Raw genomic sequence first — 18,641 nt, forward strand, 5'->3', positions numbered from 1 at the left:
TTGTAGGAGAATATCTTTGTGACTTAGGAATGAGGAAGGTCTTCTTCAATACACCTCCCAAACACAAATCATTCAGCAGAATAACTGTTGTATTTATTGCATTAAAATAAGAATATTTCTTTTTTTCTTTAAATTTTTTTATTGTTATGTTAATCACCATACATTACATCATTAGTTTTTGATGTACTGTTCCATGATTCATTGTTTGTGCATAACACCCAGTGCTCCACACAGAATGTGCCCTCTTTAATACCCATCACCAGGCTAACCCATCCCCCCAAGCCCCTCCCCTCTAGAACCCTCAGTTTGTTTTTCAGAGTCCATCGTCTCTCATGGTTCGTCTCCCCCTCTGACTTACTCCCCTTTGTTCTTCCCCTCCTGCTATCTTCTTTTTTTTTAACATATATTGCATTATTTGTTTCAGAAGTACAGATCTGTGATTCAACAGTCTTGCACAATTCACAGAGCTCACCATAGCACATACCCTACCCAATGTCTATCACCCAGCCACCCCATCCCTCCCACCCCCCACCACTCCAGCAACCCTCAGTTTGTTTCCTGACATTAAGAATTCTTCATATCAGTGAGGTCATATGATACATGTCTTTCTCTGATTGACTTATTTCACTCAGCCTAACACCCTCCAGTTCCATCTATGTCGTTGCAAATGGGAAGATCTCATTCCTTTTGATGGCTGCATAATATTCCATTGTATATATATATACACCACATCTTCTTTTTTTTTTAAAGATTTTATTTATTTATTCATGAGAGACAGAGAGAGAGAGAGAGAGAGAGAGGCAGAGGGAGAAGCAGGCTCCCAAGGAGCAGGGAGCCCGATGTGGGACTTGATCCCAGGACTCGGGGATCATGACGTGAGCTGAAGGCAGACACTTAACCATCTGAGCCACCCAGGCACCCTATACCACATCTTCTTTATCCATTCATCTGTCGATGGACATCTTGGCTCTTTCCACAGTTTGGCTATTGTGGACATTGCTGCTATAAACATTGGGGTGCACGTACCCCTTCGGATCCCTACATTTGTATCTTTGGGGTAAATACCCAGTAGTGCAATTGCTGGATCATACAGTAGCTCTATTTTCAACTGTTTGAGGAACCTCCATACTGTTTTTCAGAGTGGCTGCACCAGCTTGCATTCCCACCAACAGTGTAGGAGGGTTCCCCTTTCTCTGCATCCCTGCCAACATCTGTCGTTTCCTGACTTGTTAACTTTAGCCATTCTGACTGTTGTGAGGTGATATCTCATTGAGGTTTTGATTTGGATTTCCCTGATGCCGAGCGATGTTGAGCACTTTTTCATGTGTCTGTTGGCCATTTGGATGTCTTCTTTGGAAAAATGTCTGTTCATATCTTCTGCCCATTTCTTGATTGGATTATTTGTTCTTTGGGTGTTGAGTTTGAGAAGTTCTTTATAGATTTTGGATACTAGTCCTTTATCTGATATGTCATTTGCAAATATCTTCTCCCATTCTGTTGGTTGTCTTTTGGTTTTGTGGACTGTTTCTTTTGCTGTGCAAAAGCTTTTTATCTTGAAGAAATCCCAATAGTTCATTTTTGCCCTTGCTTCCCTTGCCTTTGGCGATGTTGCTAGGAAGAAGTTGCTGCGGCTGAGTTGAAGAGGTTGCTGCCTGTGTTCTTTAGGATTTTGATGGACTCCTGTCTCATGTTTAGGTCTTTCATCCATTTTGAGTCTGTTTTTGTGTGTGGTGTAAGGAAATGGTCCAGTTTCATTCTTCTGCATGTGGCTGTCCTATTTTCCCAACACCAACTCTTCAACAGAAGAGACTGTCTTTTTTCCATTGGACATTCTTTCCTGCTTTGTCAAAGATTAGTTGACCATAGAGTTGAGGGTCCATTTCTGGGCTCTCGATTCTGTTCCATTGATCTATGTGTCTGTTTTTGTGCCAGTACCATACTGTCTTGATGATGACTGCTTTATAATAGAGCTGGAAGTCTGGAATTGTGATGCCACCAGCTTTGCTTTTCTTTTTCAACATTCCTCTGGCTATTTGTGGTCTTTTCTGGTTCCATACAAATTTTAGGAGTATTTGTTCCATTTCTTTGAAAAAAGTGGATGGTATTTTGATGGGGATTGCATTGAATGTGTAGATTGCTCTAGGTAGCATTGACATCTTCACAATATTTGCTCTTCCAATCCATGAGCATGGAATGTTTTTCCATTTCTTTGTGTCTTCCTCAATTTCTTTCATGAGTATTTTATAGTTTTCTGAGTACAGATCCTTTGCCTCTTTGGTTAGATTTATTCCTAGGTATCTTATAGTTTTGGGTGCAATTGTAAATGGGATCGATTCCTCAATTTCTCTCTCGTCTGTCTTGTTGTTGGTGTATAGGAATGCCACTGATTTCGTTGCATTGATTTTATATCCTGCCACTTTACTGAATTCCTGTTTGAGTTCTAGAAATTTTGGGGTGGAGTCTTTTGGGTTTTCCACATAAAGTATCATATCTGCAAACAGTGAGAGTTTGACTTCTTCTTTGCCGATTTGGATGCCTTTGATTTCTTTTTGATGTCTGATTGCTGTGGTTAGGACTTCAATACTATGTTGAATAGCAGTGGTGATAGTGGACATCCCTGCCGCGTTCCTGACCTCAGGGGGAAAGCTCTCAGTTTTTCCCCATTGAGAATGATATTCGCTGTAGGTTCTTCATAGATGTCTTTTATGATATTGAGGTATGTACCCTCTATCCCTATACTCTGAAGAGTTTTGATCAAGGTGAATGCTGTACTTTGTCAAATGCTTTTTCTGCATCTATTGAGAGGATCATATGATTCTTGTTCTTTCTTTTGTTAATGTATTGTATCACGTTGATTAATTTGCAGATGTTGAACCAACCTTGCAGCCCAGGGATAAATCCCACTTGGTCGTGGTGAATAATCCTTTTAATGTATTGTTGGATCCTATTGGCTAGTATTTTGGTGAGAATTTTTGTATCCATGTTCATCAAGGGTATTAGTCTGTAATTGTCCTTTTTGATGGGGTCCTTGTCTGGTTTGGGGATCAAGGTAATAATGGTGGCCTCATAAAACGAGTTTGGAAGTTTTCCTTCCATTTCTATTTTTTGGAACAGTTTCAGAAGAACAGGTATTAATTATACTTTAAATGTTTGGTAGAATTCCCCTGGGAAGCCATCTGGCCCTGGACTTTTGTTTTTTGGGAGATTTTTGATGACTGCTTCAATTTCCTTAGTGGTTATAGGTCTGTTCAGGTTTTCTATTTCTTCCTGGTTCAGTTTTGGTAGTTGATACATCTCTAGGAATGCATCCATTTCTTCCAGGTTATCTAATTTGCTGGCATAGAGTTGCTCATAATATATTCTTAAAATTGTTTGTATTTCTTTGGTGTTGGTTGTGATCTCTCCTCTTTCATTCGTGATTTTGTTGATTTAGGTCATTTCTCTTTTCTTTTTGATAAGTCTGGGTAGGGGTTTATCTATCTTGTTAAGTCTTTCAAAGACCCAGCTCCTAGTTTTGTTGATCTGTTCTACTGTTCTTTTGGTTTCTATTTCATTGATTTCTGCTCTGATCTTTATTATTTCTCTTCTCCTGCTGGGTTTAGGCTTTATTTGCTGTTTTCTCTCTAGCTCCTTTAGGTGTAGGGTTAGGTTGTGTATTTGAGACCTTTCTTGTTTCTTGAGAAAGGCTTGGATTGCTATATACTTTCCTCTTAGGACTGCCTTTGCTGCCTCCCAAAGATTTTGAACAGTGGTGTTTTCATTTTCATTGGTTTCCATGAATTTTTGAAATTCTTCTTTAATTTCCTGGTTGACCCATTCATTCTTTAGTAGGATGCTCTTTAGCCTCCATGTATTTGAGTTCTTTCCGACTCTCCTCTTGTGATTGAGTTCTAGTTTCAAAGCATTGTGATCTGAAAATGTGCAGGAAATGATCCCAATCTTTTGGTACCGGTTGAGACCTGATTTGTGACCTAGGATGTGATCTATTCTGGAGAATGTTCCATGGGCACTAGAGAAGAATGTGTATTCCGTTGCTTTGGGATGGAATGTTCTGAATATGTCTGTGAAGTCCGTTGGTCCAGTGTGTCATTTAAAGTCTTTATTTCCTTGTTAATCTTTTGCTTAGATGATTTGTCCATTTCAGTCAGGGGGGTGTTAAAGTCCCCCACTATGATTGTATTGTTGTCAATGTGTTTCTTTGCTTTTGTTATTAATTGCCTTATATAATTGGCTGCTCCCATGTTAGGGGCATAGATATTTACAATTGTTAGATCTTCTTGTTGGATAGACCCTTTAAGTAGGATATAGTGTCCTTCCTCATCTCTTATTACAGTCTTTGGTTTAAAATCTAATTGGTCTGATATAAGGATTGCCAACCCCAGCTTTCTTTTGGTGTCCATTAGCATGTTAAGTGGTTTTCCACCCCCTCACTTTCAATCTGGAGGTGTCTTTGGGTCTAAAATGAGTCTCTTGCAGACAGCATATCGATGGGTCTTGTTTTTTTATCCAATCTGACAGCCTGTGTCTTTTGGTTGGGGCATTTAGCCCATTTACATTCAGGGTAAGTATTGAAAGATATGAATTTAGTGCCATTGTATTGCCTGTAAGGTGACTGTTACTGTATATTGTCTGTGTTCCTTTCTGGTCTATGCTGCTTTTAGGCTCTCTTTGCTTAGAGGACCCCTTTCAAGATTTCTTGTAGGGCTGGTTTCCTGTTTGCAAATTCCTTTAGTTTTTGTTTGTCCTGGAAGCTTTTTATCTCTCCTTCTTTTTTCAATGACAGCCTAGCTGGATATAGTATTCTTGGCTGCATATTTTTCTTGTTTAGTGCCCTGAATATATCATGCCTGTCCTTTCTGGCCTGCCAGGTCTCTGTGGATAGGTCTGTTGCCAGTCTAATGTGTCTACTATTATAGGTTACATATCTCTTCTCCCGAGCTGCTTTCAGGATTTTCTCTTTGTCTCTGAGACTCATAAGTTTTACTATTAGATGTTGGGTTGTTGACCTATTTTTATTGATTTTGAGAGGAGTTCTCTGTGCCTCCTGGATTTTGATGCCTGTTTCCTTCCCCACATTAGGGAAGATCTCTGTTATAATTTGCTCCAGTATACCTTCTGCCCCTCTCTCTCTTTCTTCTTCTGGGATCACAATTATTCTAATGTTGTTTCATCTTATGGTATTGCTTATCTCTCAAATTCTGCCCTCGTGATCCAGTAGTTGTTTATCTCTCTTTTTATCAGCTTCTTTATTTTCCATCATTTGGTCTTCTATATTGCTGATTTTCTCTTCTGCCTCATTAATCCTAGCAGTTAGTGCCCCCATTTTTGATTGCACCTCATTAATAGCCTTTTTAATTTCGACTTGGTTAGATTTTAGTTCTTTTATTTCTCCAGACAGCGTTTCTCTAATAAATTCCATGCTTTTTTCAAGCCCAACTACTATCTTTAAAATCATGATTCTGAACTCTCGGTCCGACATTGTACTAATATCCGTATTGAGTAGGTCCCTGGCAGACGGTACTACCTCTTGTACTTTTTGTTGAGGTGATTTTTTCCACCTTGTCATTTTGTCCAGAGGAGAATAGATGAATGAGAGAACAAAATGCTAACAGGGTAACAACGTCCCCAGAAAATATACTCTTAACAAATCAGAAAAGACTGAAACCAGGGGAAAAGAAAGGGAAAGAAAGAAAAAAGGAAGAAGAAAAAGAAAAAGAAAAAGAAAAAGATGAAAACAAACAAAAACAGAACAAAACAAAATAAAACAGAATATGATCAAATATGATCAGGCTGGTGCATAGATCAGTGCCACACACTAGATTTTGGGTGTATTTTGGTCTGTTAGAAGAAAGTGCCTTCCAAAATTTTAAAGAAAGAAAGACTTATATATGTACAAAATAAGGGTTGATATGATGAAGGGATGGAATATGACTGTAAAGATGAAAATTATAAAAAATTTTATAAAAGGAATTGATAAGAAGTTGTTTGAAAAAAGAAAGAAGCGGATTTAAAAAAAAAGAAAGAAAGAAAGCAAAAAAAAAAGGGGGAGAGAATGGGATCAGGCAGGAGACTAGAACAAAGCCATATGCTAGAAATTTAAGGTATATTTTGATTTGTCAGAAGAAACTGTATCTCAAAATTTTGAAAAGAGAACAACTTATATATATATGACAAAAATAAGGGTAACTACTATGAAGAGATAGAATATGACTCTAAAAATGAAAATGAAAATGTTTTTTTTAAAAAAAGGGATTGATAAGATGTTGGTTGAAAATGGAAAAAGAAAAATTAAAAAAAAAGACAGTTAAAAAAATTAACTTTGAAAGACTAAAGAGTCATGGTAAAAAAGCCATGAATTCTATGTGCAACATTCCCCTAGCGCTGGAGTTCTGCCGTTCTCATTGATCGGTAAACTTGGTCTTGGCTGGCTGTTCTTGCTGATCTTCTGGGGGAGGGGCCTATTGCCGTGGTTCCCAAAGGCTAAGTAATCTGCTCGGGTTTTCTCTTGGGAGCTTTTGTTCCCTGCAAGCTTTTGGTACAGCTTTGGAGGATGAGAGTGAAAATGGCGGCCTCCCAATCTCCACCCTGGAGGAGCCGAGAACTCGGGGCCTGGCTCCTCAGTGCGCCCCCAGAGAAAAGCAGTCAATCACTCCTGTTTCCCCGGTCTCCGGCCGCACTCCGTGCTCACCCGGCCTGTGACCAAGCATTTCTATCTCTGGCACACGACCCCATGTGGAGTCTCCAAACCCAGCAGATCCCTGCGGTGCACTACCGCGCCGCTCCTCCCAGGAGAGGAAGGGAAGTCTCCCCAGATCTGCCGCTTGTTGGGGCCCTGCTGGAGAAGCAGTGGCCTGACTATGTCGCCGATCACAGTTTATGGCAACCCCGAGCTGAGAGCCCGCACCTTGGCTCTGTCTCTACGGCCAGCTTCCCCGCTCTGATACCTGGGAGCTCTGCCGCACTCAGTCACCCCTGGTCTTTCTGTGACCCCGAGGGTCCTGAGAACTCACTGTCCCGTGAGGGTTCCACCCCCCACTTAGCCACCGGAGCAACGTCCCTCAGTGGAGCCGACTTCTGAAAGTTCCGATTTTGTGCTCCGCGGCTCTATCACTTGCCAGAAGCGGCCGATGGAGGCCCCCTCCCTCACCGTCTATCCTCCCGAATATCGCCTCGGACTCATTTCTCCGCACGTCCTACCGACCAGAAAGTGGTCGCTTTTCTGTTCAGAGAGTTGTTGCTATTCTTTTCTTCGATCTCCTGTTGAGTTCGTAGGTGTTCAGAATGGTTTGATCCCCATCCAGCTGAATTCCTGAGACCAGATGAAATCCAGGTCTCCTCCCTAAGCAAGTTTTAATCAAGATTTTCTACAATTATAGCTTTAAAAAGTCTAACAAATACATCTATCATAATTCTCAGCACACTATTATTTTTGCTTGTTTAATTGCCTGCTGCCTCCACATTTTCCCCACTAGACTATATTCTTTGTAATGGCACAAACTGTTTTATTTACTATAGAATTCCCAGGTCCTAGTAGTGTCAAGAATATTTCTTAGATAGAGGACACCAAAGACAAAATAATCCAGATGACATATTGGGAAAAGATAGTTGCGGTATTTAAAACCAACATGAGTCTAATATCTAGATTTATAAGGAATGTGTATATATATATATAAGAAAAAGGCAAAGAACCCAACAGAAAAATGAGCAAAGCACACAAGAAAGCAATTTACAGAAGGGGAAAACAAACAGCTAACATATGTAAAGAGATGCTCAACTCATTAGTTATTAAAGAAGTGCAAGTTAAAGCAACAGTGAGACACCCCACAGGAACACTGGTGAACTGCTGACAGCCTAGTAATTGGTCACCAGCCCAGAACTGGCATGATGGGCACATGCATGGGATAGCTATGGTGGCAAAGACAGAGACCACACATTGGTCCAACAGCATCAATCCCCACTTCCCAAGACTGATCTAGCTAGTGCTGCCTCTGAACGTCCAACTTGTCAGCAACAGAGATCAACACTGAGTCCTTGATTTCACACTTTTGAGGAGACCAACTGGCTATTTGGTGCCCAGTTGGTTGACTACATCGGGCCCTCCCATTGAAAGAGCCAATGGTTCATCCCCACAGGAATGACAATTCCAGATATGAGTTTGCCTTTCTTGCCAGCAAATCTTCAGTCACAGCACTCTCTGGGGTTATGGAATGCTTGATGCCCAAGTATGGAATCTCATCCAGCACAGTATTTGACCAGGGCACTCAACAGTGAGGGAGGTGCAGGAGAGGGTCCATGACCATGGGATCACTGGTTGTATCACATATTGCATCATCCAGAGGGAGCTTTCAGGAACAGTCTTCTAAAGGTGCAGCTGAAGTGCTAGCTTGGAAAAACACTGGAAGAATGGGGTGCCATCTTCTAAAACACAGTATAATTATGTCAATCCAGAGACCAATATGTGGTGCTTTGTTCTCAAGAAGAAGATTCCATGGATCCGGGAATCAAGGGATATATATATAGGAATGGCCCCACGGACCACCACTCCTAATGACCTATCAGAGGGTTTGGTGCTCTCAGTGCAACTCTGGGCTCTTCAGTGTTGGAGGTTCTGATCCCAAATAGAACAGATTCTTGCCAGGTGATAAAAGCAAGGGTGTCACTGAATTATGAACTGCTGTAAGGCACTGAACTTTCTGTGCCCAGGGACCAGCAAGTAAAAGGAGCAGTTATGCTGGTGGAGATAATTGACCCTGCTCAGCAGGAGGAGGTCTGGCTGCTTCTACACACTAGGAGCAGGAAGGAATACGGTATGTCTGGAACCTAGGGGATCTACTTTGTGGCCCCCTGGTCCTCTTTTGCCCTGTTGTAACTGTGAGCAGACATATGCTGCAACCCCGAACTGAGAAAGGGTATGACTACCAAGGATTCAGGGACTAGAAGGTTGTGAGTTGCACAACTAGCTAAGCTACCAGCATGTGATAAGGTGCAGCTGAAGTGCTAGCCCTTTGGGGGTGAAGGGGATTCCGAATGGATGTTGGAGGAGGGAGTGGATGAGTTGCAGCCCTGAGGTCAACTACAGTGACAGGGGCTGTGTGGTTCATCCTTCTAACCTCCTTCTTAGTAGATTCCCTCGGGAAGAAAGGCCCATGGGAAACATGGAAGCACTGCTCCCTGAAACTATGTGGAGAAGTAAATCTGTGCAGCTCAAGGGGGTGCACTGGCAGCCATGAGGATGTGCCTCAAGGACACCCAACCAGACGATGCCTAAGTGACCGAAGTACCAGCTACTGCTCTGTGAAATGCATCGCTGAGCTGTGCCTAGGCGACTCTTCTGTGGACTTCTAGTGACTGATGTAGCAAGAATCCTGAGTAGACCCATTCCTGGGAGATACAGCCCTCCTCTAATGGCTGACTGGTTTGAGGACTCTCTGATGGCCCTGCTGAACCTGCCATGTAGACAAGGACAACTGTCAGCGAGGTGGCTCAGGACACTTCCATTCAAGCTTCTCAGACTCCCACGGGGATTTTCCAGCTTTCCAGCCTCATACAGCAACCTTCTTATTTTCTCTCACACAGGCATTTCTGCTAATAAAAGTTCTTGTATAATTGATCTGGTCCAGTGTCTGCTTTTTGGAAGACCTGAGCTGACATAGCTTGTACAGGAAGGGTAGGGAAGGGAAGAGTGAAGAGTGACCCCTTGATTTCCTGATTTGGGTACAGGGTGCATGGTGAAGCTGTTAGGCACTGAGATAAGGGAGACCAGGAGGCTCCATTTACAGAGAGAAGGCATAACAAGAGGACAAACAAGAGGTGTGTGGAAGGACAAAAGGAAGGGAAGGCAGAGAGGTCTCAGGTAAGGAGGACAATTACACCCGTTATGGGTTTCTATTGCAGATGAAGTTGTCCTTTCCCCCACTGGAGGCCTGGGTTCAATTCTTCAAATCTTAAGACAAGTTCCAAACTTACCGATGGCTCAAAAATAGATTCTTATGAAAATATATGAAAGGAAATGAGAGAAAACTTACTATGGGGTTTCTTTCTCAGTCATTTGGGCTGCTATCACAAAACGCTGTAGACCGGTGGCTTAATCAGCAAACATTTGCTGTTCACAGTTCTGGAGGCTGGGAAGTCCAAGATCAGGGTGCAGGTTGGGTTCCTGGTGAGGATCCTTTTCCTGGTTTATATATATCTTCCCTTCTGGCTATGTCATCACATGGTTTTTCCTTGGTACATGCTCAGGGAGAGAGAGAGAGAGATCTCATCTTCTTAAAGGATACCAACTTCATAACCTCATTTAAACCTAATTCCCTCTGAAAGATCCCACCTCCAAAAACATCATGGGGGGATTAAGGCTTTAACATATGAATTTTGGTGCTGGTTGGGGGCGGGGCACAAACATTCAGTCTATAACAGTTTCAGCCATATTGGGAAGTGCTGATTCTCATGGCCACTCAATCTTATAAAGTTCCTGTGCCATGTGGACAGTTGGCACAGGTGGCTCCAAAGATGTTCCCAAATCCTTGTAGGAAGGAGAAATGAAATACTGACTTACAGAGTGTAATAGCAAAGCGCCTTCCGCCTTCCACGCTCGGCCTGGTCCACTGTTTGCTGCGGGCTTCTTGCAGATTCTGTTCTTTAGCTTGAAATTCTGGTGTTTGGGGCACAATTGTTTCACTGAGAACAATTATTTTCTCTCATCTCCCTGCCTTTATCCCCATCTCTTCTTTTACTTGCAGGTACAGTTTTAAAAAGGGGGGAAGTGACGTGTAGATACAGTAATTTCCAGAACAAACCCAGACACACGTTCTTGATAGCTACGTAAAATTTTGTCAACAGGAGCATATTTAACTGGTATGGCTGAGTGGAGAACAAAGAGCAGTATTTCCAGAAACATAAAGCTAGAGCAATTTTCTTAAACATGCTGAATAGTTCAAAATACTGCCCCGGGACAAGGGGATCTTACTCTGGCACGAACTCACTGATCTTTAGTAAAAACATTTTTTTTTTCAAGATTTAATGTTGATAATGTCACTCCTTAATGTGCTTCAATGATTCTCCCATGGGTTCCCAAGTGTTAGGCTATGGATTATTTCTCACTCTGCAGTGAACTGCCTCTGTCCAGCTGTCTCCTCACTATTCATATAAACCCAACACTCCAGTCTTTGTTCCAGCCTCAGAAGAGTGGTGAAAGAAATTAGAAACGTTGATAAGATATCTCCATATTGGTTTTGTCCTATTGATAGTTGAATGCTTTAACAAATTTATCAGTCCCACTTGCTCAACAAATAAGTTAAAAACCGGAACTGTGGTCCCCACAGTTCCAAAGTAAATAGGACAAGTATTGTGGGCTTGCATATTTCCTTCTTACAGTCAATCAGAGTTCAAAGAAGCTACAGAATTGAGAAGTGTGCTTTCCACATGTAATTCAATTCAACAAACATTTATTGTTAAAAATGACTTTACCTTTTCCTTCTCAATACAGTGAGTCCTTTATGGCAGAGGGAGTTGAGGCCTAAACACGGAACTACTTACAGTTGAAGTTATCAGAAGTTATCCATAGGGCTAGAGTGTTGAGGAAATTTCTGCTGTAGTTCTGTGGTTTTCTTCCTGGTACTGCTTTTTATTTTTTATTTTATTTTATTTTTTTGGTACTAATTCCAAACATCCGAAGAACAGCATTGTAAAATCCAAAGAACACTGGACTCAAGAGTTTTTTTCCCACCCTGTTCATCTCTTTGGGTCTATAGCAATCCACATTTCCTAAGGTCTTATTACTTAGCAGTAAACACCAGGCTCCATAGTCCATGGGATTGACCAAGCCGGGCTTACATTGCAACAGAGGAAGTAAAAAATCTTTCACAAGTGGTAGAAACTCCTAGGGAAGCGGACACTACCTTGATGCCCACGTGACTGTCACCAGTGTGTTCGGACCCATCCACTCCTCAAAGGAAAATAGTTCTTTGTATGTGTCTCCTCAGATATCTACATCGGGGTCCCCAGGGGCCGCTTGGCTGGTTGGAGAAGGCCTGCGATTGTGTGGTGAAGATATTTTGATGAGTTTTGAACAGAGTTAATGTCACAGAGGGTCAAAGAGCAAGGACATTCCTGATGTGACACGTAGGAGAAGCTATGGATAGGTGGCATCCAGGTAAAGGGACTGCTGCAAGCTGTGACCCCAGGGTTCAGGGTTTCCTGAAGCCCACCCTTGAGCCTCTGGTTAGGAGGCTCCTGACCACAGACACAGAAGGTTAGCGTGGTCCAGCCAGAGAGAACAGAAAGGGGAGCAGAAGGAAGGAAAAACAGTTCTGCTCTTAGGGAAGAGGGAACACTGAAGGGATGGATCTGGGGGCCTGGGGTGGTTTCTGATAGAGTGGCTCAGGTGACAGTAGACCCCCTCAGAGGGACTTAGAAAGGACCTCACGCTGGGACCGTAAAAGACACCCCCTTAGGTACCAGTGACCTACTGCTGGCTTCTGCACATGCCTCATCCTCTCTCACACAGGGCCGAGGATTTCCTTTTTCAAGGTTTACTGGGAAATAGATTTTGTTCATCTGAAAACAACAACTTAATGTTTGTCATCATGGAGTCCAAATGTCATCTACAGTCATCATGTTCTTTTTGTCTCTTCTTCGCCATGGTGGACAGTGAGTGTTGCATCTTTGCCTTCCAGAGAGCTCTTTCACGCTCCCCATGGGCCTGCAGTCGGTTATCTTCCAGAGCGCACGAGGGAGCCGAGGCTCCAGGCAGACTGGGGTATTGTCCTGGTGCCCTCAGCCTGGGCTGGGTAGAGGCAAGACTCTAAGCTCAGTGTTTTTTCCATCATACCCTTTCCTTAGTTCTTGGGCAGACAGGTCCTACTTTTTGTGCTTTAGGATTTCAGGGCTTCACCAATGCTTACTTTCATCCCTGTGACAAAGACCACCAACTACTTCTCTGTTCTCTGACTTGACCACCCGCTCAGTGATTTTGGCCTCTATGCAAGCAGTTGGAAGGCACTAGGGTATATGAGTACCTGAGACACGGGATGTATCTAGGAAAGTACTGCTCCCCTCAAACAGAGCCCTCTAGTTACTCTAGAGTGGGGAGCAGGAGCTCTGCTCTCCCCTGCCCTCTGCAAGGAAAGAAACCCAATCTATCCAATGCTAGGGAACTCTGGAAAGATGCCAAGCCATGCTGAACCTAGAATTCCTAGTTTCAGAGAATAAATTCAGTTGCAAAGGAAGAGGTGTGTGTGTGGAGACCCAAAGAGCTGTCCTGGGGAGCCTCGGGCACATGGGAACCGGAAGCCATAGACGAGTGGGACAGGTTTACCTTCCTTGATGTAGGACCTGCTATGTCAGGATCCAAAGTCTGCTCAGGAGGGGACCTCCCTGTTCACACCAGAGCATCCAGGGGGAACTGTGGATACCTGATCGGGGCTGGGAGAAGGCTCTGGACTGAAGACAGGTGACTCCCTGAGCAGAGGATGCCTCCAAAGAGGATTACTAAGTGCTCCTGTCAGGGGTGCTGGGGAGCAGACTGCAGGAGAGTGACACTGACTTGGGAGATGTGGGGACTGCCCCATCAGTGGAGGCTGATGAAGCTGACCTCCTGAGACTGACAGGCAGTTTGCACACCCACCACAAGGGGGACCTCAGGGCAAAAGCGCCCTTCCTAAACCCCTGTCACTGAAATCAGGGAATCAATTCCCATTCCAGATCACCAGGCTCTTGGACTACTGGGGTTTGTCCATTGCTTCTTTGCGGTGATGGCTTTGCTTTTCTTTTCATCCAACCTTGTGTTTGCAAAGTTAGAATCAATTTATAGGGTTGTCTAGTGAGGAAACTTTCCCATGTCTCTGCCCATGATTTCCACTGAAGCGAACCGCCCAGGTGCATGATCTGTCGGCTCCGGGGTTGTGTTAATGATACTTTTTAACCCTCCCTGATAGACCCACCAACAGGAAGGACTGGGGTTGGTGTATGGGTCACCTGATAGATTGTGCAAACTCCTTATATTCCCCAAGTCTCTGTGTTTGGGTCATCTTAGTAAAGGGAGAAGCTTCCTGGGAACTCCTTGTGTTTGGTGTTGAGCTTCTGCCAATGATTTAATTCCCCTGGTTGTTGAATTGGATGATTAAGCGGTGATTTATTGGAAAGTATAGCAGGAAAAACTTGTCATTGCTAAGACCTCACATATTGGCTAACTGCAAGATCCTGGCTGGAAGGTGATAAAATAAAGGAATCTTTCAACTTTAATATTTGTGGGTCCTGTTCCTGGGCTCTCAGAGAAGCTATACTTTAACACTACCAAGGTCAAAATGACTTTGCAAAACCTCAGAGATGGGTTTTATTTCTGCCCTGAGCATAGATTGGACATCTGATTTGTTTAAAAAATAACCAAAAAGGAGCATCCCAAACATAAAGATAAGAAAAAGAAAAACAAAACAAAACAAAAAAACCTCCCTGGTTCCCATAATTTTAAAAGTTATACAGGCTTGCATTATACTAGAAGCTTAAGATAAGGTCTGCAGCTTTCTGAAATGTCCTTTGTCTAATTATTTGTAACTTTTTAAAGTGCACCAAATGTTCTTTCACCAGAGCACTCTCTTCTTTGTGAAGATTGTGTATCCTGGGCAACTGTCCTAGCTTGGGTTCAAATAAAACTCTTTCTTTCAAAAATTCTAAAAGGTTTGTTCAATTTGTATCGACATTTCTCCGTATAGTCAGCAGGATATCAGAACAACTCTTTTGAGATTACCTGTGGGTCCTCGGGAACTCAGGCTCGGTACCAGCAGGGGCCCTCTGTGCCCCTCCAACTTCTTAATACCTCGCAAGTGTATCAGGTGAGTTCTCCTGATATCTGGACCTCCTTACCTGAAGTTGATGCTCCTGACTTTCCTTGGAGCTGTTGAGGGTTACCAGTAATATTCTCTAGGTGGAGATAACCTAGAGGGGTTGGAGCTGATGGGTTGGTTGTTTTATTTGGCGTGATGTTAACTGATGTTATTAATAGAAGGCTTGAGTAAATTTTCTGGCTAGAAATATGATAGACTGAATCACTCAGCTCCAAAGAGAAGGGACACTTGCTCCTTCAGGCCAAATGGTGCTTTCAGGTGACTGAAAGCCTAGAGGAGGTGTCTCGGGAAACTCCTGCAGGCTCGATGTACAGCACACACGGAACCTCTACTTGCAAGTGGTGACTTAATTGGGACATTTTCACTAAGGATGATCTGAGTCTCAGATGGCCTAAATGGGATTCTTTTGACATGTCTGAATTCGTTTCCTTGTGTACACAATTAGAGAGAGCCAATCATAAGCCTACCCAATCAGAAGCTAGGAAGCCATCGGTTCAAACAGTGAAGCCCCCAACTTTGGGGGGCGGGTAGCACCAATACCACAGAGGCACTCTGGGCTTCATTTGGCTTACTGGTTGCTGTAGCTTTTGGTATCTTTGGACAAAACTGGCCATGTTCTAACTGGAAAATGGAAAATGACTCATTAATGGATCCATAGATTATAATGGTACCTTGTAATTAGATTTGTTTTGTAAAAGAGAGATATTTGGGAATTAGGTCTATAATGTCCTCTCCACTCTCCACAAATATTAGTGAAACAAAGGCTAAATTTTGGTGGCATCTTGTTTGTGTATATGGGTCCATATGTGTTATAAATGTGAGATATTTTCTCTACCTCTGGATGGCATTGCTAACAATTAATTTGTGAAAGAGTTCTTTTTATTTGGCTTAAAGGCAAACACTTGTAAAAATTGGGCATTCTAAAACTCAGAAAGATAAGAACTAATCCAAATGTTTTTCAAGTTCGTGTGGTCTGAGATAATCTTTGATAAATTAAAATTCAAGTTTCTTGGTTTAATTAAAATAGACAGGGTTGCTGGAGGGGAGAGAGGTAGGGGCGATGGGGTAACTGGGTGATAGACATTAAAGAGGGCACGTGATGTAATGAGCACTGGTTATTATATAAGACTGATGAATCACTGGCCTCTTCCTCTGAAACCAGTAATACATTATATGCTAAATAAATAAAATAAGGCTCCTACCCTTTCAAAAAAAATAAAATAAAAAAATAGACATGTCTTTAGAGTTGTCAACATTAAATTTAAAACTTTTATTTTACCAAGGTTCACTAAAGGTCAAATAAATTTGTTATCTCTGTTGCAATTTGTCAGCAAAGATGATTTAAAATAATGGTTGATTTTATCTGTCTCATGAAGTATTCATGGATAATTGTTAAAAGCAAATAAGTTGAATAAAGAGTTTTTAAATAAGGTAAAATACTGAAATATTATTTACTAAACATAGGTTTGTTTGCTTTTGCCTCCAATTACAGAGAAACTAAAGATAAATTTGGGTCTGTTTATAAACATGTATTATGCCTTATTGAAAATTGTACTATGAAAAAACACATTTTTAGAAATTATGAAATATCTCCACAAATTGGCCAATTTAAAGAATTCTGATGTAACAGACAGCTCGTAATTGGTTACTACTTAGTTTTCACTAGAGACTGAGGTTTTTAAGAATTAAAATTCTGATAAATGTGATTGAGACTGTTGGAAATAATATGGAAAGCGACTCTGTAGGTAGGAAAGTGAGAGATACCTCCTGTATAAAGAATGAGGACACATTTTTGTTGAGGAAAAAAAATAATTTAGTCCTGAAATGAGACTGGTTGTTTAGAGAGGAAAATGTTAGGACAAACTCTAAATGGAAAAAGAAAGTTATAAAAGGTTCGTGAAGAATGGATAAAGAAGATGTGGTCCATATATACAATGGACTATTACTCAGCCATCAGAAAGGATGAATACCCAACTTTTACATCAATGTGGATGGAACTGGAGGAGATTATGCCAAGTGAAGTAAGTCAAGCAGAGAAAGTCAATTATCATATGGTTTCACTTATTTGTGGCACATAAGGAAGAGCATGGAGGACATTAGGAGAAGGAAGGGAAACATGAAGAGGGGGAATTCGGAGGGAGAGATGAACCATGAGAGACTATGGACTCCGAGAAACGAACTGAGGGTTCTAGAGGGGCGGGGGAGTGGGGGGACGGGTTAGCCCCGTGATGGGTATTAAGGAGGGCACGTACTGCATGGAGCACTCGGTGTTATACGAAAACAATGAATCATGAAACACTACATCAAAAACTAATGATGTAATGTATGGTGACTAATATAACATAATAAAATAAAATTAAAAAAATAAAAGGTTCGTGAAGGAGAATCTTTGGAAAATAATTATATACATGGTCAAGACTAAGATTGGAATGAATGAATTTTGAAAGTGCACTAGTGTAAGATTGGAATTTGGTTTTTCTCTCAGTTAAAAAGACTAAGTTTTCTTGGATTGTTGGTCTGCTCTTGATAAGAAATTATGAGCAAAGGTTTTTTTTTTCTTTTTCTGCCCAGAAAAAACAAAGATGCTTTGTCTTCATCAGTTTTTTTTTGATTACTTAAGAAAATTAAAACTTCTCAATATTAAAAGAGCTAAATTTTGTTAACTACTATGTATGCTGTATTTGCTTTTAGAATCTCTTAAGGCCACCTTTGTTAAACAGATTAATTAAGGTTTTCTTTTTTTGGATTAATTATGTTTTAAGTTTTGTAATGATTTGTAATCTTATTTAGGCATGTGCTTTAGAAATCTCTGAGGTTTTTAACAAACTTCTCCCAAATTCAAATTCCAAATGGAGTCTTTTTGACTAATTAGAGTTGTTTATTTGGCATGTTAAGTTACATGGGAAGCATTGTCAAACAAATGATGATAAACCTTCTTAAGTTATATTGTGTGGGTAAATGCTATAACTATTGCAAAAATTACATAAAAAATTCCTAAAGCTTTAATATGTCCTGGTATAATGTCATCACTTGAAATTCTACATATAGAAATGTTGTGTGTCACAAAAATAACCAAATTTCCTTGTCAGCTGCATTCTGATACACTCCCATCAGACTTTCAACCATGGCCATTTTTGAGTTTTTTTGTCATTGACAGTTATTGTCCTGATGCTCTTGCAAATGTGTTTCTGCCTCAAGGAGATTCATGAAAAGGACTTTTGATGAACACAGGTCTCTGATATCTTTAAGATCATAAAACTAAACTGGGTAAGAATCTCTAGAACTAATGGAAAAACTGCCTTCAAACAGAACAAGAATGAATAACATGAGACTAAGTGAACTGAAAAAGATGATTATAGGTTTTATGAGTGTTGTTTAAACATTGCTTGTTCTCTAGTGTTTGCTCTTCCAGATTTAAGGAAACCTTTTCTCTTAAGGAATCTATGAGTTAATAGGAATTTGATAAAATATTTCTTTGTAAGCAAATAAAAACAATTATATTTTCTCCCTATCCGAACCCTCCAGAATTCAGAAACCCTGAGTATTCTTTCTCTTGTGGCAATTATAGTCATTTACATAAATCCAATGAGAATCTGTTCTCCTTGTAACAGGACACCATTGAAAACATTGGCTGTATTACCAAGGCTTTAACTGGAATGTCATATTTGAGAAACACATGCATAGACTCAGATATGACTGGAGAGCTTTAAGGAGTGAAGGTTGGCTTTATGGAGTCAATAAAGCCCCTTGGAAATACTGGCCTGATACTTTGCTTATAGAGTTCCCAGGAGCCTTACAAGGTGA

General features: G+C 41.3%; 1 protein-coding gene across 10 annotated transcripts in view; it reads left to right on the forward strand.

The window, feature by feature from the left end:
* Window positions 1-18,641, forward strand: part of DBR1 (debranching RNA lariats 1) — a 41,515-nt gene that overhangs the window by 22,713 nt on the left and 161 nt on the right. For 2 of the 10 annotated variants that reach the window (XM_088026106.1, XM_088026117.1), the window contains 2 exons: window positions 8,704-8,807; window positions 9,125-9,606. In XM_088026106.1, coding sequence (XP_087882232.1) covers window positions 8,704-8,807; window positions 9,125-9,345 — 325 coding nt within the window. In that variant the 3' untranslated portion in view covers window positions 9,346-9,606. Of the gene's footprint in view, window positions 1-8,703; window positions 8,808-9,121; window positions 9,608-14,705; window positions 14,826-18,448; window positions 18,610-18,641 lie in introns of those variants that run through there. The other 8 variants (XM_088026127.1, XM_088026133.1, XM_088026124.1 and 5 more) reach the window with 7 other exon arrangements.

This window comes from Eumetopias jubatus, unplaced genomic scaffold (assembly GCF_037043125.1).
Source record: "Eumetopias jubatus isolate StellerSeaLion01/CBP00866 unplaced genomic scaffold, mEumJub1_p1.0 scaffold_1, whole genome shotgun sequence".
Lineage (NCBI taxonomy): Eukaryota > Metazoa > Chordata > Mammalia > Carnivora > Otariidae > Eumetopias > Eumetopias jubatus.